Below are 26,051 nucleotides of genomic sequence, written 5' to 3' on the forward strand. Positions count from 1 at the left end.
ATCAAATGCAAAAACAAGGAGAAAAAAGGCATTTCTCCTCATTTCACCAAGTTAAGACCAGGTTTTTCATGGTCTTAATTTTGGTGCTGTCTCCTATTTAGGCTGACCTTGTAAATAGAGGGCAGCGTCAAAATCAATGAGTGTTGGAGTGAAACGCCCACCGCAACTCCCGCTGCCCTCCTTTTTCACGCTAAGCATTGCGTGAAAGGGGGCCTTATTTACAAGGCAGCGTTAAGCCACAATAAGTGTCTTAACGCTGCCTTGTAAATAAGGCAAAGCCCCTATTACCACAGGAACATCGCAAAAAGTGACTTTCCCATGGCGATAGGGACTTGGAAATATGCCCCTAAAATCCTTAGTAATTTGAGTATTTGTTTTGTGTGCACATGTGTGTTTATTTTTTTCGAATTATTGTTTTAATGTTTGAAATTTAAACCCTATAAATTGCTTGGGGGTCCCCGGCTTCCAGTGGTGACTCAATGGGGATCCTCAGGAGTCAAAAGTTTGGGAACCACTGCTGTAGACATTTTGGTTTTCAGAAACAAAACCCCAATCGGGCTGACCGGCTGGCACTTTGCGTTGGCAAAAGTGCATGAGCTGCCATAAATGAAGTTTGAGCTGAGATATTCCCTGCATGTTAGCACAGATCTTTCAATAGAGCACAAACTCCTCTGATTAGGGCGCAGAGGCAAGAACCTCCACTGAACAGACGGGCATAAGAGCCAGGTGCCGAAGAATAATTGATCAGTTAGATATTCTCAGATAGCTTGTTTGCAGAACTACAAGTAGCCGCAGCACAACCATTCATGTTTACCGTCAGTCCTATATCATGGTTGAACAGCTCAACAAAGTAATCTGTGTATTGATCATACATAATGCTGCTACACGCATCCATTTTCTTGCTTCCACCAGGCACAGGCACCATGAAGCTATGGTGATTCCTGCTATGGCGAAGATGGTTGTGGCCCTGATTTGGGCTTCACATGCCATAGAGAGTGTGCGGGCCCAAGCTAATGACAGCCCCTGGCCATTGTTGTGATCGTTCTGAAGGTCTTTGCAAAAGTTAGATTTTGTGGAACAAGTTGTTAATTGGTGCATAGTAAGGCCTTTGCATCCTACATGCACTGTTTTGCCGTAGCCTTCTGTGTGCAATAGGTCACTTTCTTTGTTTCTAAATTTGTCACCATTTAGCTCAGGCTACTGATTGGGTGCACGAATCAGGTGCCCTTTCCACACTCCCATCTGATATAGTCCAGACTTTTCAGAGATGGAACACAACAGTAAATGGCAACACATACGCAGTAGGAGCTACTAAGTTCAACAAAGTGGATCGTTCTGTGGTGACGTCTCGGGTTGGTACTGTCTGAGCCTGGAAGGGTCTATGGCTAGTACCTCATGCTCACCTACACTCTGCCCAGTCATCTCAGATTATCTGGGAACTGCTATCGGTACTTCATTTTAGCTTAATTGGGCTGTATACCAGTGTTCTCTCTACATAATGTACTGTGCCATGTGCACCTTAATCCGAACATTCCCCACCCTTCAACCTGCCCATACACCTTCCATATTGTGCGGCTGCTTCGCCTCATATTTGTCAGTCTGCATCAGGGTACAACCTGTACTTTGCTTTGCTCTACCGACAGCCCCACTTCATCCCTTGCCATTAGTTGCACCGTGACGTTTTCAGACCGCACCTGGGTACCACCTGTATAATGCTTTGTGAATTACCACCTGCCTGTCTCTCCCTGGCACATATTTGCTTGTCTGTTCCTGTAACTGGGTGTGTCCAGGAAACAGCCCCTTCATATCTGGGCATTGCCTAAATGCCATATGTGATTGGAGGGTTCATTGAAGTCCCGGTTGTCACCTGCATTTCCCCACAGATTCATGACTTTAGCTCATCATTAATGTAAGGAACAGAAGGCCATGAGTCACCCACTACTAGTAATACAAGGCTGAGCAGATTGGGCTTCTAGTAAGCAATCAGTGTGGATACCCCTCTGCCTCCTCTTATCTGCTCTCATTGATCCTTAAACCACTGGCCATCATACCTATCACCTTCACATGCTCGCAAATCCTCCTCAGCAGTTACTCACATGCAGACCCTCAGTATCTGTACAACTGCTGACCCCTGGCCAGCCACCCCTCAACTGCATCCTGTTTGATGTTTTATGCTCGGGCACATGTCTGGCCCCATGCATGTCACATACACATAGCCATCTTCCCAGCCTCCACTCGTGCAGGTAGAGGCTTTTCGCCCCTCATCCATTGGCATGCTAGGACTGCCTGCCCAGTGCCTCACTATATCCCTTGCATCACACGCATCTGCTCTGCTTTGCTGCTGCATTCTCTCTTCAGCACAAATGAAGCTCCTCTCCTGAAGTCAAACAAAATACTCAAGTGTCCATACACCCCACTAAAGCCAGTGGCATTCTGTTCCATGTGTGCACCTGTGCTCCTGGCACAAGATAACAGTGTTTTGGGCCACACGAATGTCAATCAAAGCAAGGTCGAAACGGCAAATGCCGTGCACAAGGGTAGCTTGCTAACACTCACCGCCAGCATGTTCTGGCTAGAGCCACAATAATTCCTCACCTTCAGTGTGTGCGGAAAACGGGGTCACACTCTGTGCCTGTAATAGCACAGCTAGTCCGTGGCCTGAAGTCGCCCATTGTTAGGCTCAGTACAGCATTGGTTCACGCATGATCCTAGGCTATCGCATAACCCTTGATTCGTCCCCTTTAGTTTTCTTGTGTAGAGAAGGGCTCTAAGGAAGAAAACAAGAATTTGCATTCCTACCGCGTTTCCTCTGTTTTTTTAAGGAAATTGAACAATAGGCTACTATTCTGGCACTTTTGTGTTCAAGATGGAAGCTGTGCCTTGACAGAGACAGATACAACAGAAAGTGGAAGGACCAGGGATACCCTTTATAGCTTAAAAGGGGCAACGATCAAATAAAATACAATACAAATCTCTTTTTACAAAATCTGCTTAGGGCAGAATGTTTTGGGTTTAGGGAGTAAGAGGGTTTGCAGGCTCCAAAGGAAAGACTCATCTTCATAGTCACAGGTGGCAAGGAAGACTAGGGCTCAGAGTAATGAAGATTGCCAGTAAGTAATTGTCCATGAATGTATCTATCTCGCTATCATTTAGAAGTAGTAAACAGTGTGTATCCTGAGTATATCTGAGGATTGGGTGCCACGGGGCCTAATGTGGAACCTGGCGAGGCTTAGGAGAGGGCTGTGGATCAGGAGGAGTCCTAAGGCACAGTGAGGCGGAGGCAAATAAAGAGCAAAACAAAAGCCTAGAGATTTTACTCATGCTCACTGCTATTCTCTTTATTCTCTTAGAATCACACCAAATCTGAGGTCCACCATCTACTGCAATGCCATAGCAGCAGGTGGGGTAGCAGAGTGGGACTTTGCGTGGCAAAGGTTTACGGAAGCAAGCGTGGCAACGGAGGCTGATAAACTGAGGTCAGCAATGGCCTGCAGTAAGAATACAACAATCCTAAGCAGGTGAGTGAGAACAACTGTTAATAAAACAGGGGTTGGGATGGACTGGCAGCAGTGTACCCTCCCTTTATAAACTACAAAATCAAAGAAGATACTGCAGACATAGAACCTAGTCCTGCAAAGGTACAAATGATTGGGGGAGACAATTTCTCCCTGCCCGAGTGGTTCATTTAAAAGGGTGAAACCCTCAACCACCAACCTAGGTGGCATGCTACATCATCGGGTTAAATCAACACACTGAGGCAGGTATAAATTGTCTTCTCCAATCATTATAGAACGTTTTAGGGCTAGGTTCTGTGTCGATAGTTCATTTTGATTTTGGAGTGAGAACAACTGTGGTGTCAAACAAAGCAATATAAAAAGAGGAAGTGTCAAATTATTGGAGAGGTGAAAGGTCTTGGGTTTAAAGCCATGGATGACTTTTAAATACATTTCACTGGAGATATTGACTGTAGAATAAGGCTATCAAGTCTATCTTCTCCTTCTGTTCCCCTACCTGTTGAAACTCCTGCAGACCCCATTTTAATCTCAGCTTTAGTCGCTGACCTCGGTATTTCACAGGTGTTTTCAATGACATGTTTGTTGGCCATGGGGACCGTCATCAATGGGGAGAAGCATTTATTGCTTTACAAAGGGGACATTTGAATTTTAACATCTGGATCATCTCCCTAAGCCGTTGTTTATTATTTTAGTATAGCTGTGATCAGAGTCTGCCCCACAAAGCCCTTGCTGAAGCCTAAAAACGTCCACAAGCACAAAGGCGCCAACCCAGAAAATTCAACCCAGCTCCATGCCTAGTAGCCTACACCGACCGACACCTTTTCAAACCAAAGGCGACGCTGCAATGAGGTCCCCAGGCCTGCTGGGGGAGCCAGTGCTCCCCATAGCTATATTCCATTCAGGAGAGTAAGAGAACGTTTTAAAGAGCGTTGAGCAATATTTCTCAAGCGTACCTAATTTCAGAGAACAAAGTGAGCGACTTTTTTGTTAAAGACGTGACAAGCGTACAATTTTACAACAATTTGCCACATGTGTGGAAAACTATCATATACTAATTTAATAAAGTAATAATTGAACATACAGTCCTATAATTAACCATGTTCTCGTCCATCTTTCCAACTCCCTTTATTTCATTTTCTTTCCCTAGGTATCTTGAGTATACACTGGATCCAACGAAAATCCGGAAGCAAGACGCCACCTCCACCATCAATGCAATTGGAAGCAATGTTGACGGCCAGGACCTGGCCTGGACTTTCATCAGAGAAAACTGGAAAAAAATATTTTCTGAGTAAGTTCCTCTTCGGGGTCAGAAGCGATTACAATAGAGGGAGAAGAAATGACAGCTACGCTGGGAACCTTAGTGAAAGAAGCAGCCGGCCACTGTTGACCTACAGGCCCTCTTAAAATAATTTGCAATGTTTCATTTTACCAACTGATGCAACAAACATTGTCAGCACCAATAGGTCTTGCTGTTTTCAAAGAAGCAGTGGCATTCGGCAGTACGCAGAGCTTTGACACATAAGGCAGCAGAGAGCTGTGAGTGGCAGACAGGACGACACAGAGCCGTATCAAACAGCACAGCATGGGGCTGTGTCAAACAGCACAGCATAGGGCTGTGTCAAACAGCACAGCATAGGGCTGTGTCAATTGGGACGGCCCAGAGCTGTGTCAAACAGGAGCGCACAGAGTTTTGTCTGATAGGGCAGGCCATAGCTGTGACAAACAGCAGCACACAAGCGCACTGCTGCGACAGGGCAACAGAGGAAGGGTGTACCACGGACTAGCAGGGACAATGTTTAAATGATAGATTCTACGTTTCGCACGAAACAAGAATGAAGCGAAAGGGTATATGTTGCATCGTTCGCACCAGTGCAAACATTTTGGTAAACTGGTCTGTGACAGTGCCTGTTTGCCAACTTGCAGCTGCTTCAGAGTGCGTTGCAATAATGTGAACATTTTGGGGGATATCCTCAATGAAGTGGCGTGAGAGGTGTTAGCCTCCTTGGCTTAACGCCTCTCTCCGCCACTTCGTAAACACGTGGCTGCACCCTATTCTCAAGAAGGTGGTGCAGCCTGGTGTTTCCCCCTGCGATGGCGCTAAATTGCACGACTTAGCGCCAATGCAGGCACACTTGCACCAGATTGCAAGAGTGTGTGTGTGCAGGGGAGGGTTGTTCATGTATAGGAAGGTGCCCCTTCCTGCACATGAAAATTCCTGAAATCCCATTTTGCTTTTTCCATGTGTGCTGCACAAGGCGGCACACATGGAAAATCCAAAAACGAGGAGAAATGAAGCATTATTATTATTATTGGGCAGTTATTCAAGCATCTGTTCTTGCACACAGTCACACACCAGCTATTCATTCAGGTACTCACACTTGCACTCATGCCGCTATACATCCGCCCCAGACTCATTCTTGCATTCTCCCACTTATCTGTTCACAGTGCCACACCTGCAAACTCGCTATTCAATAAATAGGCCCTTCCACTCACAAGCCAGGGCTATTGGCATTGCTTCTAACCTTTAAGGGGTGTGAAGGGGGTTCCATTGTGTGTGACTGCTGGTCTGTGAAGACTGGGAGAGTGCTGCTGGTAATATGTGAATTGATAGTCTTTGAGGGGTTGAAAGTGCTGTTGGTAAAGTGTGACTGCTAGTCTGTTGTGAGTATGAAAGTGCTTCTTGTAATGCGTGACTGCTACTCTATAAGGGGTGTGGAATACTTCGGATAGTATGTGACTGCTAGCCTTCAAGAGGTGTGAGGACACTATCAATAGTATGTGAGACTGATGCTCTGTGTGAGGTGCAAGTGTTGTCTATAACATGACCGATAATATGGAAGGCGTGTGTGAGTGCTGTGGGTAGTGAGAATGCAACTCCTGAGGTGTGTGAGAGTGCTGTTGGTTGTGTGTGACTCTAGTCAGTGAGGTTTTTGTGTGTGCTCTCCGTAAGGTGAGGCTCCTAGTATTGTTCTGGTGTATGTTTAAAAAAAAGAGAACGCATTCCAAAATTAGGAGTTTACGAAATTTGCTTTCTTCTAATTACCAGAAATTATATGTTATTTTTTGAATAGCATATCACTCTTTTAGTGGTATATTTTAGCATGAAATGTGCTATTTTTTGGTGTATGAGTGCACTTCCTGCTAAAATGTAGTGTAAAAAACGCAAGTGCCGCAAACAAAAGCACTCGCCTTCCGGTTGTTTTTGTTGTTACCATGCTCCTGTGTTTAATTTTGCCCAGAAAAGCGGCATTATTATGTGATGTGGCATCAAAGCCTAATTTTGGGAACTTAGCATAACCATCGCAATGCTACATTCTCAAATGTCAGCGTCATTTAAATTTCACCCGAGCCTTTTCAAAAGCCTTATTTGGTACCGTGAAAGGTGCGGTAGAGCAAAAACAGCATTGAAGGTCGTCTGCAATACATTCTACTCAGACCTTGTCTGGTCAAAATAGATGTAATGCAATCAAGTGAATTCTCTGTTCTTCTTCAAAAGATGCAGTTCTCCTAAACGTGGACTATTGTGTTAATGTTTGAAAACTGGTGAAAAAAGTCAAACTTTTTAAGGACTACAGCTTTAAATTGGAAAATACCGTATAAAGCACTTTTCCTTCAAAAAGGAATTACTTAACAATGTGTCAGCCATTCAGGTTACACACGTTTGCAAAACATAAAAGGCAAGATAGGAGCTGAAACTAGCCATTCGGCAGGAATGTGGCAGGGCATGTACCATCTTCAACGCTCTAATGTGCTTCTCAATACCTGTGCGCACATTTTTGTCTCCAGCTCAGTTTTAAGAATGTAGTTCAATTAGGTGTTGAAAAAAGTGCTCAACATTTGAAAGATCATGCAATCTAAAGATTGAAAGAATCACATTTATTGTAGAAAGTGACGTTTTTCCTTCGAATTGGCTTCTTCGGATTAAAAAATCGGAAACCAATAGCAAACAAACACAAGCACAGATGCAAGACAGCCTTACAGCTGAATGTTTCAGTAAAAAGACTGCGGGCATATTCTCAAGGACTTATCACCTTGTTATCGGCACTTTAGCGCACCAAAAGTGGCGAAAAAATTATCACCCCATTCTCAAGCTGGTGCAAACTGTCGATATCGCCAGTTTTCCAGCGATACCTTCCGCAAAATACATGGCTACGGATGAGAACGACAGCTAACACTAATGATATGCAGAGTAGGCGTTCCCCTGCATAAACACACAAAAACACCACTTTGCGAAGTTCTCAACGACCAGCCAGATATGTGATGTGATCCAAAAACAGACGATAAGGCGCGTTAGCAGCAGGGATTTAACACCTGCCTTTTACTGGTGTAAAGCAGGACGACTACCTGCAGTATGAAAGGGAGCCCAGCCCAGAGCCACATCTGAAGACCAACACATGTCATGGAGACACTGATCATGCAGCTCGGAGACCCAAGAGGTCCACAACACCCACAACACCACCCCCATGCACCCCCCGGACCACACACCCCCGGACTACCACAGAGGCAGAGCAAAACAGGACTGCAGACGTTACTAACCTGCACAAGCCTCAGAGACTCAACGCCAGAGGAAGTCAGTGCCCACTACAGGCACAAAAGGACAACCATCCTCCGCATCCTGACCCACAGTGCCCACAGGCTGACGGTACCAACACAGCGGACAACCAACATCCCTCCGCAGACAAAGCTTCTGGCTGTGCTGCACCTGTTGGCCCCTGGTACCTCCCAACCAACAACTGCCAGAGTCGGAGGAGTCTCAAAGTCAGCCTTATCAAACTTCCTCACACATGTCTTGGATGCATGTCCACATTAGCATCGGTGGGCCCCTGTATCCACACCACACGACAGTTTCAATTCGTAGTGTTCTTGCTCAACCAACCCCAACTTCAGCCGTTGCCAGACGCCTCTGTGCCCCAGATCCAAGATTGTAGTTACTAAAATGGGGGGACGCACGGTCATGAAGTCCAGTAGTGCAAAAACAGTCCTTTATTACAAATACCCAAATAAACAATACGAAAAGCACAGCCAACGCCCAACGGGGAACTTCATCAGGGCAACGTGTGGATTCAAGTAACTGCATATGCTGCGGGAACTCCCCAATACAATTCCATACTCCGGAAGTCAGTATTCAGAAACCTGTTGGACAAATGGTGACAATGGTCAAGCGTCCGTATAGTCACAAACCTAATCTGGTACAGTGTATAGCACTTGGACAAATTGGAATGCTTACAGGAAAGACAAATCCTGCAAAAAAGGACCGTAACAGAAGTATGTATGGTCTTAACCTTCGTAGGAAAGAAAAGGAAGGTTATGGTCACACGAACGTCTGTTACGGTCTCATGATGCAGGATTTCTCATACCTGTAAGCATCACGGTTTGTATCAGCTTGATACCCATGCACTTTCACTCCCCCCACCCAGCCACGAGGGCGCCACCATGACCGGTGGTGCCTACGCGATCCTGTGCGCCTGCTGCACCTCAGCCCTGGTCCCCAGACCGGACTGCCGCCCAGCGATGACTGTCTGCCCCTGCGCACCCAGGCCTCAATGCTCACCTGTCGCCACCGGCGTGTCTCCCGGAGGGCCCACCACATGCCAGTGCAACCTCCGCAGCCGATTACTGGATTCCGTGCCACAGGCTCCCAGCGCAGCCTGCTGCACCGTGCTGCGGAGTCATGTCTGTGCAGCCTGCTGCCTTTGGCGTACACTGCGGTCCAGCTGGGCTCACAATTCAAATCGAATATTGATTGGCAGGACGGCGTATCGAGGCCTACGAATCATCGCAGGCTACACACCCGCTCAGCTGTGGTGCCACTAACTCAGTGCACCGCAAGTCATCGCCACCTGGCGGGAGGCCCGTGCCAGCCAAAGTGCCTCGGCTGCCACTAACTCTGTGTACCGCAAGTGAAAGTCACCGTCTCGTGGCGGTAGGCCCGTGCCGGCCAAAGTGCCTCGGCTGCCACCAACTCTGTGCACCGCAAGTCATGGGCCCTTTATGATTGAGTCTCGTGGTGCGGACGCCATCATGTCGCCTCCGGCAGTGGGGAATGTGATGTGGTAGGGCCCTAGGCCATCAGGCATAAATAATGACCACATGGACACACTCAGATAGATAGTGGAAATGGCCCGAGCACGTGCGCTCGGCCCATTTTATTGGCATGGTCACATGTCCTGTGACCCCTTTGCTGGATGGGTGTGGTGTGGGTGTAAGCTAGCCCTCAGGGAATGGCTGTGGCATGCTGACAACTAGACCTGTGATCAGCAGATCACTACAGGGAGGACCTGGGACATGTAGCATTGTTGCCCCCCCACTGTAAGCGTAAGCGGAGTGAGCTGGCCTGGCGTATGCCAGTCCAGCATAGGGGTGTGAACAATGACCCCGGGGCTCTGAGCCTGGTTCCGTTCTGGGCTGGACAAGGAAATAACTAATGCATGTGTCTCTGTTGTAGTGTCGTCGCCACCCGGACCGCAATCGGTATTGTTGCACCCTGTGACTCAAGTACCACAACATGAGCAACATGAACTTAAGGGGGAATCACTGACCCTACATTCATCCATACTTTCATACTTGAATGATCATAGACATGACACATATGTGTGAATTTGAATTTTTAATGCACATTCAGTGGAGTGTTGTATCTGGAGCAGTACAGGGTCATGCAAACCCCACTTTACATTTTTGGCCCGTGGATGGCCAACCAGAGTCCTTCAGGGAATGACAAGTACATCGGATGAGGAAGAGTTAAGTCCACAGTCTGATAGCTGTGTCATTGGTGACCAAACAGAATATGGCAGTCCATGTCAAGGTCCAAGGTGAGTGTCGCAGAGTGCATCGGGGGACAGTGGAAGGTGATGATGCAGAGGGCAGAACCAAGCAGAAACAGGTCATATGGCGGAGATGAATGCTACTGCTTCCTCCTTACCAGTAAGACAGAATCATCTGCATCTTCGTCCTCTGATGTTTCATATGCCTCACATGTCGGTGGTGGTGTTCTGTCTCCGGCACTGTGTGGCACTGACACATCAGGGGGCGGAGATGTGGATGTGGAAGCAGCAGCAGCATTCATCTGTGCCAGGCCTCGTTGTAGCAATGCCATGACGAGGATCTGCAGGGCATGGTAGATACCAGCTACATCATGCTGGTGTGCAGCTGTGGCAGTCATTCTTTCCGCTTGCACCTGCTCCATTTTCTCCATGGTCCTCCGCATGTGTCCCAACTCCGGGATGACACCGCTGGAGCCACTCTGACTAGACAGTTGTCCTTGTCTCAGAGTCAGGACTCCAGCGATGTGTCCATGGATCGTTGGAGAGCATGGAGCAGACTGTGGGTATCCGTTAGGGACTGTAAGTGGTCCCTGATGGGACTTAGACACCCACGTATGGCATCTAGTTTGGCTGCCATGAGGTCGAACCCCACCCGCACCTGATCAGCTGTCTTCTCCTGGCACCCTAACACACATCATTGGAAGGCCATGTGTTGTTCGTGTCGGTCCTGGAAGACAGCCGTGGTGGTTGGTGCTCCCTGCTGTGTGGTCTGTGCAGGGGGTGAGGTCTCCTGGATGCAGCTGGGCTGCCCTGCTCCTGGAGGTGAGGTGCCGAAGCTGTCCATGAGCTTTTGGAGGGCGTCAGTGTCGAAGGTGGGGAGGTCCTCTTCGTCATCAGTGAAGAGTTGTTGGGTCGGCTCTGCAGGAGGTGTTGATTCTCCCTCTGCAATGTGAAGGGGAGGTGCAGTTTAACATTGTGCTTACATGTATATTGACGCATTGTACAAGTTTACATACAGACTGCATGACAATGTACATTGTGACTGGTTTGGGAGGAGCTGCCTGTTTGATGTGGGACATTTCGACAACGTCATGGAAGTGTGTTTGTACTTGTACATCATCATCTCACATTTCCCTGCTATGGCAAATGTGAGTGGCCAGTTTCTACACACAAGCGGCAGCAGTTGTGTCCTCTGTTCTGTTGTGAACGTGTTGCGGTTTGTACCACATTGTTGTCAATGTTGATGTGCTTCTTATGTGTGTGTGCTACATTGTGGGAGAGTCACCCCTGCAGCTCTGATTTTGCTGGCCCATATCCCTTTCAGGTGGTGTGCCTTTCAATGCTGTGCTTATACAGTGCTGAGATGTTACAGACTTGGGTAAATTTGGCTCTTGGTGCTAGTTGGGACTCTTGGGCAAGGTTTGTCCGCAGATTAGGTGTTGACATCAGGGGTTGTTTGTGCACGTGCATGTGTCAGAGTGTGACCTGCTCCTTTACAGATGTGGTCCACACTCAGCCACCTCAGTGTTGTGGCGTGCACCATGTCATGATAATTGGACTGCAGCCATGCTAATCATCATGCAGTGTCACTTGCATTGTCAGTGTGGGTCACGGACCCGCAGCTTTGCTGGGTTCAACACATGTGCATGGGTTTGTTGTGAGATTAGTGATGTGTGGGGAGGGCCCCCTCTGGGCACATAGTCGACGGTGGCCTACTTGCAGTTTCTAGGTGTGCTACAGTGAGCCAAGGGGATCAGGGACAAGCTCCAGAGTCATTGTGGGTGTACACTGTGCTATGCTTAATTGTGCATGTGTACTATTGTGCCCATCTCCCCCCCGTGCCCCCAGTCCCTGGTCGTTACTCACCCTCTTGCTGTTGTGTCGGCTCCTGTCGAACAGTGTCCTGTCCCCCAACTCCTGCAACCGTCTCCACACGGATGACTGTGGACACATTTCCTCCATCTCGTCCAGCTCCTCCTGTGGCGCTGGACTCCCACCTCCAGTCTGCATTGCTGCCTTCGGGTTGTTGCCGAGTTTCTGCTTGGTTTTGCACTCCACATCATTCCAGCGCCTCTTGACCTCTTCCATTGTCCTCCTCAGCACTCCGATTGCATTCACCTTGGCCACGATGGACTGCCATATTACATTTTTTGTCACCAATGACACATTGGTGGTGACAAACAGTTGTTAATGGTATTTTATTACCTCTGTTATTAGGATCCTGTTTTCTTGTGGACTGAACCATGTCTTCCTCTTCTTCTTGTCCTCTGTTCCTGCTCCGGCTACCTCCATTGTGCTTCGTAGTTTTTTTGTTTTAGTTTGTGTTTTATTTTCTGCTTTTAACGTGATTTTTGTGTGAATTGCAGGCCTGGCACAGCTTATTGCTGATTTTGTCATCGTGGTTGGGCCCATCGCCACTTTTTTCGCGTTCTGGTTTTGATTATTATCACCGTTCCGGTAATGTTTTCACAGACATTTGACGCGTTATCGGGACACTATCCCATGTTACCGCTGTGTTGAGAATGTGACATTGACACTGAGTTATTTTCCCGCGATAGACGGCGATATGTGAAATTGCATTAACCTATTTTGGCGATGATTATCGCACGTTTTCGAGAATATACTCCTGCAAGTCTTAGCCAACTACATCATCTGTCTCTTTAACTAGCAGACAAAGACTCGAGTCTACCGAAGACAAGAGAAGTACTGAAAACTAAAATGGGGAAATGTATGTATGCCCTGAAAAGCCTACATTGGACTCTGAGAAACTATCCCACAAATGGTGGAACGTTAGTATCTCTGCATTTTAGAAATGATTTGTTTACGTTTGTAGATTATTTTAATATAACAACGTTGCATACAATTAGACAAATTAGGTTTGTATCTCACCTGGTGTGTGCTTGGTGTGTACAATTAATCTTTGTCTCTTTGTTGTGAAAATCGTTAGAACATAGACATGAATTGTGTAGTGATATTTACAGTTCTCCGTACAACCCTGCGGAGTGTTGACGCCTGGAAGCGCGTTGTTATTGTGAGACTAGGATGGTAGCAGTTTGATGCCATTCGCAATGGGACACGGCACTTAGGGCCTGATTACGAGTTTGACGCACGGGTTACTCCATCACAAACTTGACGGATATCTTGTCCACCGTATTCGAGTTCCATTATCTCCAATGGAACATAATGGAACTCGTAATACGGAGGACGGGATTTCCGTCATGTTTGTGGTGGAGTAACCTGTCCGCCAAACTCGTAATCAGGCCCTTCATGGTGTGGAGAAGGACATTTGAGAGATAGATGTGCAGATACAGGTCGGAGTTCAGCGGGTATAATTTACCCTGCAGGTCTCACATTATTTTGTGGTTTCCTTATACTTTTCAATCCAACTCCTATACCCATTTCAACAATTAGATCGAATACAAATGGTCTGCACAACAGCCGTTCTCAATGAGACTTCTACATCTGACAATAGCATCATATATAGGGTGCATGGAGCTGTGGAGGCTGTTAGAATAAGAATCATTTGTCCACAGCTATGCAATAACTGACATGCAAAATTATAATGGACCTGTACAATTTCTGTTTAATCACACTGGTCTAGTTATTGCAGTCCGTACAACTGCCTCTGTCAGCCTTGCCAAAGAACAGCAGAGGAGTCTGGGCAGAGCTGCACTGAAAGAAAGGCGAATAGAAATGATTTAAGTAGAACACAGGTTGAAGTAATCTCCAAATGAAGACTCCAAGGGGAGCTTCAGAATTCCATTCCTGTATTCCACACGGTAAGCAATGACGTTGGATAAGGCAATTGTTGGTCCACATCAGATAATGGAACAAGCCTGATCCATTACCAGATGACCCTTGAGAGCCTGCATTATTATAACACCTTTTATGTTGTGTATATTTGTAGAGTGCACAATCACCCACGAACGTGTGCGCTGAGATCTCCATCAAGGTGCTGGAAAGTCCTTATTGGTAGACTGATGGTCGGCCTCTGCAGCGAATAAGCCCCACATAAATCTCTCTTACTATTCAAGGCCTCCTTCCAAAGAGCATGAAAACCCCAGTAAGAGCAGTATAGAAATACTATTGAGACAGCGTCATCACAAAGCGACGTCGATCGTAAACTGAAGTCCACGTTTGTCTGCACTGTGTGTGACACTAACATCGGCCGCCTAAGCCTCTACTCCAGGATATCCCCGCAGCATGTGGTAGATGTCCCTACTGTCCTGTTCAGTTCTTTGTGGCATGTGGCGTGGACTATATCCCACTACATGATTCCCATGATGCACAAGGTATTGGATGGATGGTTTTAACTCTTCTACTCTGGGATTGTGCGAATAAATTGACCTCTTTACCACAACCAATTACCCAGGGAGAATAAAGTTTGGGATCAAAACACTGTGGGGCAGATTTACAAGCCCCTTGCGCCACTTTTGCGTCATTTTTCCCCATGTTAAAAATGATGCAAAAGTGGCGCAAGGGGTTGTAAATCTGCCCCTGTGTGTTAAATATAACTTTGTTTTATGCGAAATACAAAGATTTATTTTTGTTTAAAAAAATACATTTTTAGAAATAAAAAACGTGGCACGAATTCCAAACAGAAATCCAGAAAGTACTGTTTTACTCAAACTACAGGGAATATCTGTTTTCATTGCGTGTCTATGTATACATGCTCTCATGACTTGGTATATAGAGCATGTGTAGAACCATTGAAACGGACTGCACTCGCCAAGATTTTCACCTGCAGGCGAATAGGAAGAATCTAAAAATATGACACAGGATGTTGGGTTCCACTGAACGTCCAAAAATAAAGAGAAAAGTATGTTTATCGGCTGCCTGTACGGTGTACGTTTAGATTTCAGCTAATGCTTTTCTTCATAACCAGGGTGACCGTTTTCCATGGGAGAGTACGGTTTATAATTTAGTTTGGAATCAATTTTATTCGTTTATGTCTCTGGTAATAATGATATGAGCAAATCAAAGGTCGCAGCTTTAAATGTTTTTGATCATTCAGATTGGATTGTGAAGCCATCTACTTAACACATGCATAGGGAATACATTTTGCACATTTTATATCTTATATAAAAGAATGAACAAACAAAGAACAGTACAAAACAAATTTGAGGATATTCAAGACTGATACGTCCCTCTCTTTTTCTAGTTATGGCGGAGGTTCCTTCTCCTTCTCTGGCTTGATTAACAGTATCACAAGAAGATTTTCTTCTGAAAAAGAGCTTATGGAGGTAAGCAATTAGCATATCAACCCTGTTAATAACTAGCCAGATGACTCGGTGAGTTAAACACTGTAACAGTATTTGCTTTAATGTCGAAATACCAAGGAGGAAAAAATGATCGCAACCAAAAAATTGACTTCCAAATATTTTGAGGCTAAGTACAGCTCTACTACTCTGAACTCCACAACTACATACAGTGAAAAAAATAAATATATATATATATATATATATATATCGTATTCCAACCAACAGTAAAGTCAGCTACTTCCAAGGGGTTAAAACATATGGCCTAATGTTTTTCGGACACAGCAGTCCTTGCTCACAGGCCAATGAAAAGCGAAGCATCATCTTCATTGCAGCCACCTGTTTACCATTTAAATACAGTTCCGGCTTCCTGGGCCTCCAGTGAGTTTATCAATTGCATCATGGCACAGGTAGTTGAGCCCAAATGTAATTCACCCCAGTGGGCCTACCCTCGTTTTCTTTATATAGTTTTTATCCATTACCCTCAAGTCGCCAATCCTATGTTCCGTATACCGAAATGCTGAAAATTAGCGGAGTCTGCCAATCCCAGATTGACAGCACATTACAGTCATGCCAGATCTGCTGGGATCCGTGGTGGTGCTTCTTCACAGCTGCACGAGCCGTCATACACAAACATTAAGGAGTTGCTATTAGAGAAGATGCACTCGCAGACAGACTTTCAAGTTTTTATTCCGACCAACAGCAAAGTCAGTAACTTCCAAGGGATGATAGCACATGGGCTAATGAGTTTCGGACACAGCTGTCCTTGCTCACAGGCCAATCGAAAAGGGAAGCAGCAGCATCATTGCAGGCTCCTGCTTACTATTTAAATACAGTACCACCTTCCTGGGCCTCCAGTGAGTTCACCAAATGCATCATGGTACAGGTAGTTCTGCCCAAACATAATTTACCCCAGTGGGCCTGCCCACACTTTAATTATATGAAGTTTTTATCCATTATCCTCAAGTGGGAAAATCGGACACAGCTACAGGCAAAAGGGCTGAACTGAATGACACAAAATTTGGCAGAAAGCTAGATATTGTTCCAGAAAGCATACTTTTTGGCATTTGATGTAAATCCATTGATTTATTTTTGAGGAATTAAGGTTAAAACATATCCATATATATCATGCTGCAGAGGATCCACTAATCCAACAGATCAAAAAATTCGATCTGATTGGTTGCCACCACATCAATAAAGATGTGTCGGCAGCCATTTTAGGATTCGAGGACTCAGTCCTCTGTCTTCTATTAAAAAGAAAAAAACACATATGGGGGTAGGATAGGGATTATTTTTTAATTGGCACCACAAATCCACAGAGATTTGCAGTGCAGAGAAAAAAAGTGGCTTCCTATGTTTTTGAAAATGAGCCCCCCGGGGAGGGCCAGGTCCCTTGAGGGTGGCTTTTTATGTATTGGGTTGGGGCCTCCCCATGCCTCATTGAGGCCCCAAGTACCCCATCTTGAAAGCCAATACTGTTAATTATGGGAGGAGGCTTGGGACCCACCTCCCCTAGCCTCATTCAGGCCCCACTGACCACATCCTTTGAGCCGGTATTTACATTTTTGGCCAGAAAGGTATGGACTCCCTCACTGAGCTCTTGATCAGCCCCGGGCCCCATCCTGCATACTATATGGATATGCAATGTCCTGGGGATACTGTAATTTTCTGCCCTGTGTCTGCCCGCACTGGGGCAAAGTAACTGAGCCAGGTCCTGCCAGCACCACAGTGAAAGTTGACTAGGGAGGTTGAATGGCTGCTGGAGCATTGGGCTTGTCCCCTTGGCCCCCAACAATTACCTACATTGGGGGTGTCTTGGGGGAGCTGGCTCCTGCTAAGCTGCTGGCTGAGGAGGCGGCAAGGGGTAGGGGCTCAGGGACTCCCCTGCAGCCCCCGACTTTCAGAATTGTGGGTGGCCCAGGTAGGTACTGGGCACCCAATTTAAAAATAAAGCTGCTGGTTCCTGCCTGCACCAGGTAAGGGTTCCGGCTGGGGCTCCAGCAGGGGCTGCAGGTGCTGCAGGGGCTGCAGGTGCTGCAGGGGCTGCAGAGGCTCCCTCTGCGGCCCCCAACTATTAGAAAAAAATATATAAAGATTTGTTTTATTGAAAAAAGAGCAATAAATGAGCAGCTGGCGACGTTCTTTTATTATTCACAGATCCAGAAGGGTGTGCCCCATAGTGCCCTGGGAGGGCTTTTTAGTTCTATTTTCAAGATCCTGGTGGTTCTCCTAGAAGGGCTAGGAGCACCACCAAGACTTTTTAATTAATGTTCTGGAGGCTGGACGGAAATGGCTGGTTGAACGTGCCCTAATCTTTGTGTGAATCTAGGTTTCAGGTCAAGTGGTCTTTCTGTAATATCTTCATGTGACACCTTCAAGACTGGCAAAAACCTCGAATTCCATGAGGAAGGACCCACGTTTGGATGGCTTTTGGTCATAGTATCATAAGAATGTAAAAATTAGGAACAAAAAGAGAGAAATAAAAAAAAATATTATGTTAAACTCTTTCATTTTTCCCCAACAAAGGCAATTTGTTACCATGCCTCTAACTTATTTTATGATTGCCCAATTGTTAGAATAGGGGGTTTCTAGTTGGCACAGGTAAGTACCATTGCCCAAGTAGGGACCCTTGCTTCTAGTCAGGGTAAGGGGGATATACTCCTAAAATAACCCCTGCTCACCCCCTTGGTAGCTTGGCACTAGCAGACAGGCTCATCTCAGAGGCAGTGTGTAAAGCATTTGTGAACACATACAGTAATACAGTGAAAACACTACAAACGGACACCACACCAGTTTTAGAAAAAAAGCAAATCTTTATCTAAACCAACAAGACCAAATATGATAAATATCCAGCATAAAATACTCTTGAAAAATAGTACTTGTGCAAAAAAACCTTTAAATTGCAGGAAATTTGCGAAAGAGAATGGGTGGTTCTCGCTTTTCAGTACTTGGCCCTACACTTTCGAATTCCTTGCCAATAGAAATCAGACTAACACCTGAGTACCCCAGTTTTAAGATAAAACTGAAAACTTGGTTGTTCACCCTAGCCTACTGACAGAGCCCCTTATGATAGTTCTCCCACTCCTGACAGCGCCAAGAGACCGTTGGTATACGAGCGCTTAATAAATTCTCTAAACATAAACATAGATTCAATAAAACACAGTTCTCCCAACTCGGTAGCTCCTCCTGGGGCTACGGCGATACTGAATACAACAGAGTCTAACATTTCCAGCCGCCCGCGTCGATACGGGCCAGCTAAAGCATCGGCAGACTCAGATACAGTACCTTTCTTGTTGCGAACAACACGCCGGTGTGAGTCGGTCGGGGCAAACGTTGCGGTCGCGTTGTGAAGCAGAGCGTTGCGGCAGGTGATGTCCTCACAATGCGGGGCAGGCAGCAGCTTGTTGATGGAGTCAGTGAGACCAGGGCTTGCATTGAAGGGTGAGATGGTGCTCGCTGCAGTGCTGGTAAGTCACTATGCGGCGACGGGGCCGGGCAATGTTCGGGTCGGGCAGCGACGGAGTCGGTGATGTCTTTGCAGCATGTAGTGAAGCATTGCTGAGTGCGGTGCCCTCAGGGCGCGGCACAAGCAGTGACTCGTTGACGGAGTCAGTGAGACCAGGGTTGCGTTGCGAAGCGAGGCGTTGTTCTCGGCTGTGTTTTCAGGACATGGAATCCTGTGACGGATTTGATGACAGAGTTGGTTACCCTTTCCTTCTGCAGAGATGATCGGAGACGGTGTCCAGAGACACGGTGAGGTCTTTGCTGTTCCTGATACCTTTAGAACAGGGGGCAAGCTCAGTTCAAGCCCTTGGAGATCTTCTCTTCAAGCGTGGGGGGACAAAGCAAGCAGCAAAGTCTTTTCTCCTTTCCTGGGCAGCAAGTGACCACTGCAGGCCAACCCCAGACAGCATACAGCATAGGGGCAGTATTCCTCCTCAGCTTCTTTGGCTATTCTCCTTGGCAAAGGTTCCTCTTGATTTCCCAGAAGTGATCTAAAAGTCTGGGGTCTGATCCCCTCTTTTTATACACACAAATGCTTTGTTCTCTGAAGGCAGAGAGTGTCTGTACCCAGCCAAAACCAGGTCTGTCCTCACTGGTGCAGCTTCCTGAAGGAGGTGGAGACAGCATTGTTGAAGGCTGACCAGGCCCATTCAGGTGAAAGGAAATCACCTGCAGCCCAGGTCTATTACGCACAGGCCTAACTCATCAGACTTCTGGAGCCATTGCCCCTCTCCAGCCCCTGTCATCAAAAAGCCAGACATGATAGGCAAGAAAATACCTACTTTCTAAAAGTGGTGTTTTCAAACACAGAATGTAAAAATAACCCTCACTAAAAGATGCATTTTAACATTCTGAGTTCAGGCATACTCAACTTAATTTTTTTACCTTGATCCCAGGGCCTGTTATGTTTATAAGATGTTATAAACAAACTCTCCATTCTGTCCTATAAGAACAGGTAGCCTTGCAATAGTGAAAAAACGAAATTGCCAGTAATTCACTATAAGGGCATGCCACACACACCAGGGCATGTCTTACCTTTCACATACACTGCACCCTGCCCATGGGGGTGCCTGGGGCCTACCTTAGGGGTGTCTAACATGTAGGAAAAGGGAAGGTTAGGGCCTGGCAAGTGGGTGTGCCATGGCAGTACCAGACTGCACACAGGCTCTGCAGTGGCAGGCCAGAGTTACATTTGCAGGCTGCTTCTGTGGGTGGCATAAACAGTGCTGCAAGCCCACTAGCAGCATTTGATTTACAGGCCCGGGCACACATGGTGCACTGTACTAGGGCCTGACTAGTAACTCAAGTAGCCAATCATGGAAACACCAATTCATAACAGTAGTTTACAAAGGAAGCACTTGCACTTTGACACTGAACAGCAGTGGCAAAGTACCCAAAGCTTCTTGACCAGCAAAACGGAGTCCAACACGCAGCAGAAGCACAGGAGGCAGAGGCAAAAAATACAGGGGAGACCCACGCCAATAGTGCCAGGTCTAACACCAATGGAAATCAGTGCTCTTTCTAAAAATCATTAATCGAAAGAGTTAGAGTTTATGGTTTAAATCCTTTTATTGAGTAATGCAAGAAACAAGTGTGCATCAGAACGGGCCACGCAGAGCCCCACCGCGTATACTAGCAATTGCATTGATACAGCAAAGAAACAGTAAATAACTGACACAGTTCCACCTGCCTCCCAAAGAAAAAGAAGAGAAAGAGAAGGAAAACCGCAAAGAGAACCCCCTCACCCCGCCTGTCCATTACCTTCTATGTGTCGATGCGCAGCGCTAGGTATCGTTTGTGAAACCAGGCTTGCCTATGTAGAGGGATCCAGTGTGGTAAGACGCAAGAGGCGTAAGTACCTGGGGCAAGTCAGCTCCCAGAAATCTTGAGCAAGCAGGGTCAGAAATGGCTGTCAAAGGGCGCTAAAAGTTGACCCCTTCCCAGCCAGAGTAAGGGAAATCTTTTCCATGCCCAGGACATGCCACAATCGCTAAAGCCACCCTGTGTGTGCTGGAATTCGTGGGGATCTCCAGTGTATCAGTATGTGCTGGATGGCTGTGCCTAGTGCGTTTGCAATCTGCCTCCCTCTCCTAGATTTCAGAGAGTAGGTGAGCGGGTTTGGTACCCCCAGTGGATCATATGCAGGAAGCCGGGGAAGCTCCATGTCAAGGTGCATGTCAACATCGTCGAGTATTTGCATCCAGTAAGTCTGTAAATGTTCGCATTACCACAAAAGGTGAACCAATATGCCCCTCTTCCCACGTCCCCTCCAACAGTCAGGACTCTGAGTAGTGTCAGCGTGGTGGAGTCTCTTCGGGGTATATTACCAATAGTATACAAGCTTGGTGAATGTTTCAGTAAAGCCTACATGACTCGCTGTGTGATGTGCCCTATAACATGCTCTCTCCCACGCTTTGGGACTAAGACTATGGCCAAGTTCCCTTTCCCAGCACGTTTGGCCCACGTGATAGCTGTGGGTATAACGAGACAAGAGCATGTTATACAGATCAGAAGTCAACTTCTTGTCCAAAGACCGTGTGATGAGTCATCGTTCGTAGGGAGTGTGGAGCCTAGTCGCCGGTTATAAGGATGCATGGCCCAGTGTCGCACCTGGAGGTAGTGCAGCTGTTCGGATTCTGGGAGGCCATAGTCGGCCCTGAGCTGTGAGAATGGAATGATATCCCCTTTATCAAATAAGAGGCCCAAGGCTCGGCACCCGTCCTCTCTCCACAACTGAAAGGATAGCGAGCCCATCCCAGGGCTAAAGTCGGTGTTATCGAAGAGAGATGTGAGCGGGGAGGGAAGGTCAAGAGTTAGAGTTTAGAGCAAATGGGTACCCCATCACAAACATTGTGGATATCCTGGATATTCATCATGTTTGTGATGGATTAATCTGCCCGCCAAACTCTCAATCAGGACCCAAGTCTTGCTGGCAGGCTATCACTTTATAATGCACAGTACCCTGAGAAACTTGTGGTTGAGTGACACTTTATAAAAACGTGAACTAAAATAAAGTAAATGTTCAATAAAAACACTAATCGGTTCATACGACTGAACTAAGTAAAAAAGCTAAATTGAAACAAATGCAAAAACTCCATAATCAGTTCTTCTACTCCTCTTTTTGAATTGCAGCTGGAGAATTTCAAGAAGGACAACGCGGACATCGGCTTTGGTTCTGGCACCCGGGCCTTAGAGCAGGCCCTGGAGAAGACCAAGGCAAACATCAAATGGGTGACTGAGAACAGGGAGTCTGTGCGGCAGTGGTTCGAGCGGGAAGCACCCATCACACCATAAAAAAACTCAGAAATATCCTTCAATTTCCAAAGATGCTTTGAAGGGCAGAAGAACTCCGGCCGCTGATCGACAAATGCCATTGTCTTTTACAAAAATTACTGTGCTCACTGCGACTGAGATTATCAAAATTGAGTAATGACCGACACCAAGAACGAAGTCATTTACTCTCCACTTTGTGTACTTTTGGATGACCATGTTTCCATATGGAATCCTGGTGTCCATGAAGTCGTCTTCTTTGAGCACTGATAAGTACTTTGCTAATGCAAATTCTAATGATAGTGCACATTTTAGTACAAGCTGAGAAGCTGTTGGAATAAGGTCCATTTCTGTCACCTTCAATTTCTATTGTGCCCTGATAAATACCCTAGCCATTACTACGATATTGTTACCAAAAAATGGCTAACATGGACACTTTGGGCATATTTATGATCCCCTTTGCGTCACTCTTGCACCACACAACGTGTTGCAAGAGCGACGCACATGCAAAGTGAGATTTATGATTTATTCAGAACAGGTAATCCTGGAAATGCGGCAAAAAGATATGCCTAGCCAGTAGAGGCATAACGAGGAGAATTATCTTAATTTCCCCTCGTTTTTCCTCTTTCTATGTGTGCTGCATTCTGTGGCCCACATAAAAAGAGGAGAAAGCCTCTCAGGATTAATTTTGTGCAGGAAAGTGCCCCTACGTGCAGAAAAACAATCCTGTCTACAGCACAGGCATGGTGCAAGGGTGCCTGCATTGGCGCTAGGCTGCGACAATGGCACCAGCACAAGAGAAAAAGGGCAGGAATGAGCTGTATTTGAAAAATGTGGCACATTCCTGCCCTTTCCCTGTGACGCAGCAGTGCAGCGCGGTGACTTGCTGCACTGACCTTGCCACAAAAGTAATAAATATGCCCCTTGGTCACCAAGACTGTTTGCGCCTGATACTGGTATCGACAGTGAGCATGAGAGCCATAGGTTTTAACCTAGATACGTGCATATCTAGGTGCTACTAATAAAGCCATAACATTATAAACAAATAATTTAATGTATGACTTTAAATATTTCATGGAACCTTCATGTGCAGTGATTGCGAACTTAAACCAATAAATCAATCAAATCGTGAAAAGGGCACCTGGTTTTTGGCCTCCAAAGAAACAAGTGGGTCATTTCCAAAGGCCATTAACTGCACTGTGATTGTTGTTCGAGTAGTCTCTTGATAGACCGTTACTGCACATTTCTGGCAGTAAGATGGTTCCAGTTCAATAAAGGGTTAGGTCTCTTGCATTCTTGCATCGGTCGATTGACAGTGTCTGTGCATTGTCAGGTCTCAGTGAAGTCACACGTTTCTTTAGTTCCATATTTATTTAGGGACTGCTTTCACCACTGCTGTTGTGTGCACAACATAAAATATAGCATTGTTTTAGAAACCTCCCATGAACAGTGTCATGACGAGAAAAGGCCGTCGAGAAAAATGGATTCAGCTGAAAACCAAGGGTGGATTTTGGATAACTTTGTCTATGCCTCTCAATTTCTGATTGTATCCTGTTCTCTTCTGGCACTACCGAATATGACATCTCAGATTGATAATTGATACATGTCTGTATATATTTCAATTGTAGAAAATATAACTGTAAATAAAAAAATGTTAATTTGTAATTATTTAAACAATAGGTAAAAGTGAAAGAATTAACACTTTTATTGTATATTTTGTAAACTATAATATGCAGAATTTCAAAATGAAATAAAGGCCTATCGGCGAAGCATAGTTTATTTTACTATGTACATTTAGATGAGGGCACATGCACGTGTTTCTCATGCACCGCTTCTGTTTATCCCTCTGGGCCATGAGACCCTCTGAGGGGCTTATACGACCCCCAACATTGTTGCAGTAAGGCATGTGATAACGCTGCAGCTTCAGGCAAGTGGGCTATTTATATCATTTTAATCGTATGCATTTATTCAATTCTCTATTTTTTATGTCCTCTTTTTACACACATACCATTTTTTTAATGGAAGCGTTAGGAAAGTCACTCTCTATACCGGTGTATCTTCCGGCTGTCTCAAATCAGCAAGAGTAAGACATCTTGTAGAATATCTGATGCATAAGCCCCCTTGTGAGTATTCCTGTCCTCACTTCACAAGATCGAGAGGACACAGTTTGAAGGCCTAGGCACTTCTGGCGCCTGCCATCATGGCTTCTGATTGACTGCAAGGTCTCTCAGTGATTCAGTCCAAGGCAGCTTTACGCGGACTGTGCTGGGGCTTGTCACGCCCTTCCCGGGTCTATAAATTGTGGTGGGTAAGAGGGTTCAATCTGAGGGATTGGAATGCCACAACAGCAGTAGCCTATTGCTTAATTCAGTAGGGTTGGCAAGTATGCAGTCTTGGGGGAGGGCTCACTACAGCGGTCGCTAGGTAAGGTGATTGATAGTGGAGGGTAAGTCACGTATTAGTAGATGTAGGTGGTGGTAAAATAGTTGCAAGTAATTCGAGTCTGGGCAGAGATAAAACTTCTGTTTGGCATTCTTCCACTGCTGTCAGTAAGGCATGTAGATCAGCAGCTAGCCAATGTGGACTGGGAGCAGCTAAGAGTAGCATGACTATCCCTTGAATGTGATAGGGACTTTGGATATGAAGATAAACAAGTGAAATGAGTAAAAGGCTTCTACTTCGTTTCTGAATTATAGTTATTCCAAGGCCTTGAAGTTGGGCTGGAGTAATAGCTGTTATGCAACAGCTGTTGCATCCCAAATTGCTATTCTTAGTTGAAGGCTTGCTTGAGTAGTTTAGTTTTAGGTCTTAACATCAGCCCATGCAGAAATACTGTTTTAATGATATTCCCTGTGAAGGCACTTTATTGCTGGGTTGGTAGATCCTGTGTATGGTTCTAGTCTGAATGAATGACAGTTGAATGGTACGGGTTGAAGTAGACCTATACATCAAATGAGACCTAGGATGAATGCATGATATACTCTGGATGTTGGGTAGAGCAAGGGTTCACAGAGACCTTGTTGCCTTCAGCCAGGAATAAGGCTCGGAATGTTTCTGGGTTGAAAGAGACCCTTTAGCATTTAAATAGCGGATCACAGGTTTATTACGCCCTGTTGCCTTTATTCCAAGTGTGCAAGATATCCTGAATGAGAAAGCACAAGTTGATAGAGTCTCTGCAGCATTTATTCCAAGTGTGCACTATACCCAGAAAGCATGAGTTAAAAAAGACCCTGTAGTATTTAATCCAAGTGTGCAAAATAGCCTGAACAAGGGTGGGAATGGGGTGAAATTTACCCTGTGACATTTATTTTAAAATATGTAAGATATTTTACATTCATTGAGCAGAGTCCAAGATAACTTAAGCAGGTGATACCAATTCCTGACAAGTGTTTTTTGTGGCACCTTCCTCGGAGTGTGTTTGACTGGCAGGTGTAGTCCAGTGACTGTGTTGTTTTGTTTTTTTTTAGGTTTTTTCTGTGTGTGTGATTCTTTCATGTAATTTTAGTGTCACCAGGGCTGAATTGTAAGTCACATCAGCTCCTGATGGGATCTTCTGTGTATTGACTCAATCTAGGATAAACCCTCTCATAATCAACATCTTGTCTATTTGTTTATTCACCAACACTCATTACAACAATTACATGATGCCCTACCACTTAATATCTGCATACTCACAATGACCCAATGCAACATTTATGCACACAGGACATACAGTCATAAACATGCAACAGCCAGGGCACAAA

At 45.8% G+C, this 26,051-nt stretch overlaps 1 protein-coding gene across 1 annotated transcript in view; it reads left to right on the top strand.

Annotated features, from left to right (window-relative positions):
• The window catches only part of LOC146860506 (aminopeptidase Ey-like), a 174,413-nt gene extending 150,336 nt beyond the window's left edge, over nt 1-24,077 (top strand). The window contains exons 17-20 of the mRNA XM_085644418.1: nt 3,351-3,518; nt 4,663-4,803; nt 15,438-15,519; nt 22,171-24,077. Of these exons, the coding sequence (XP_085500544.1) occupies nt 3,351-3,518; nt 4,663-4,803; nt 15,438-15,519; nt 22,171-22,332 (553 nt within the window). The 3' untranslated portion in view covers nt 22,333-24,077. The remainder of the gene's footprint in view (nt 1-3,350; nt 3,519-4,662; nt 4,804-15,437; nt 15,520-22,170) is intronic.
• The last annotated feature ends 1,974 nt before the right edge of the window (nt 24,078-26,051 follow it).

Source organism: Triturus cristatus, chromosome 3_1 (assembly GCF_964204655.1).
Source record: "Triturus cristatus chromosome 3_1, aTriCri1.1, whole genome shotgun sequence".
Lineage (NCBI taxonomy): Eukaryota > Metazoa > Chordata > Amphibia > Caudata > Salamandridae > Triturus > Triturus cristatus.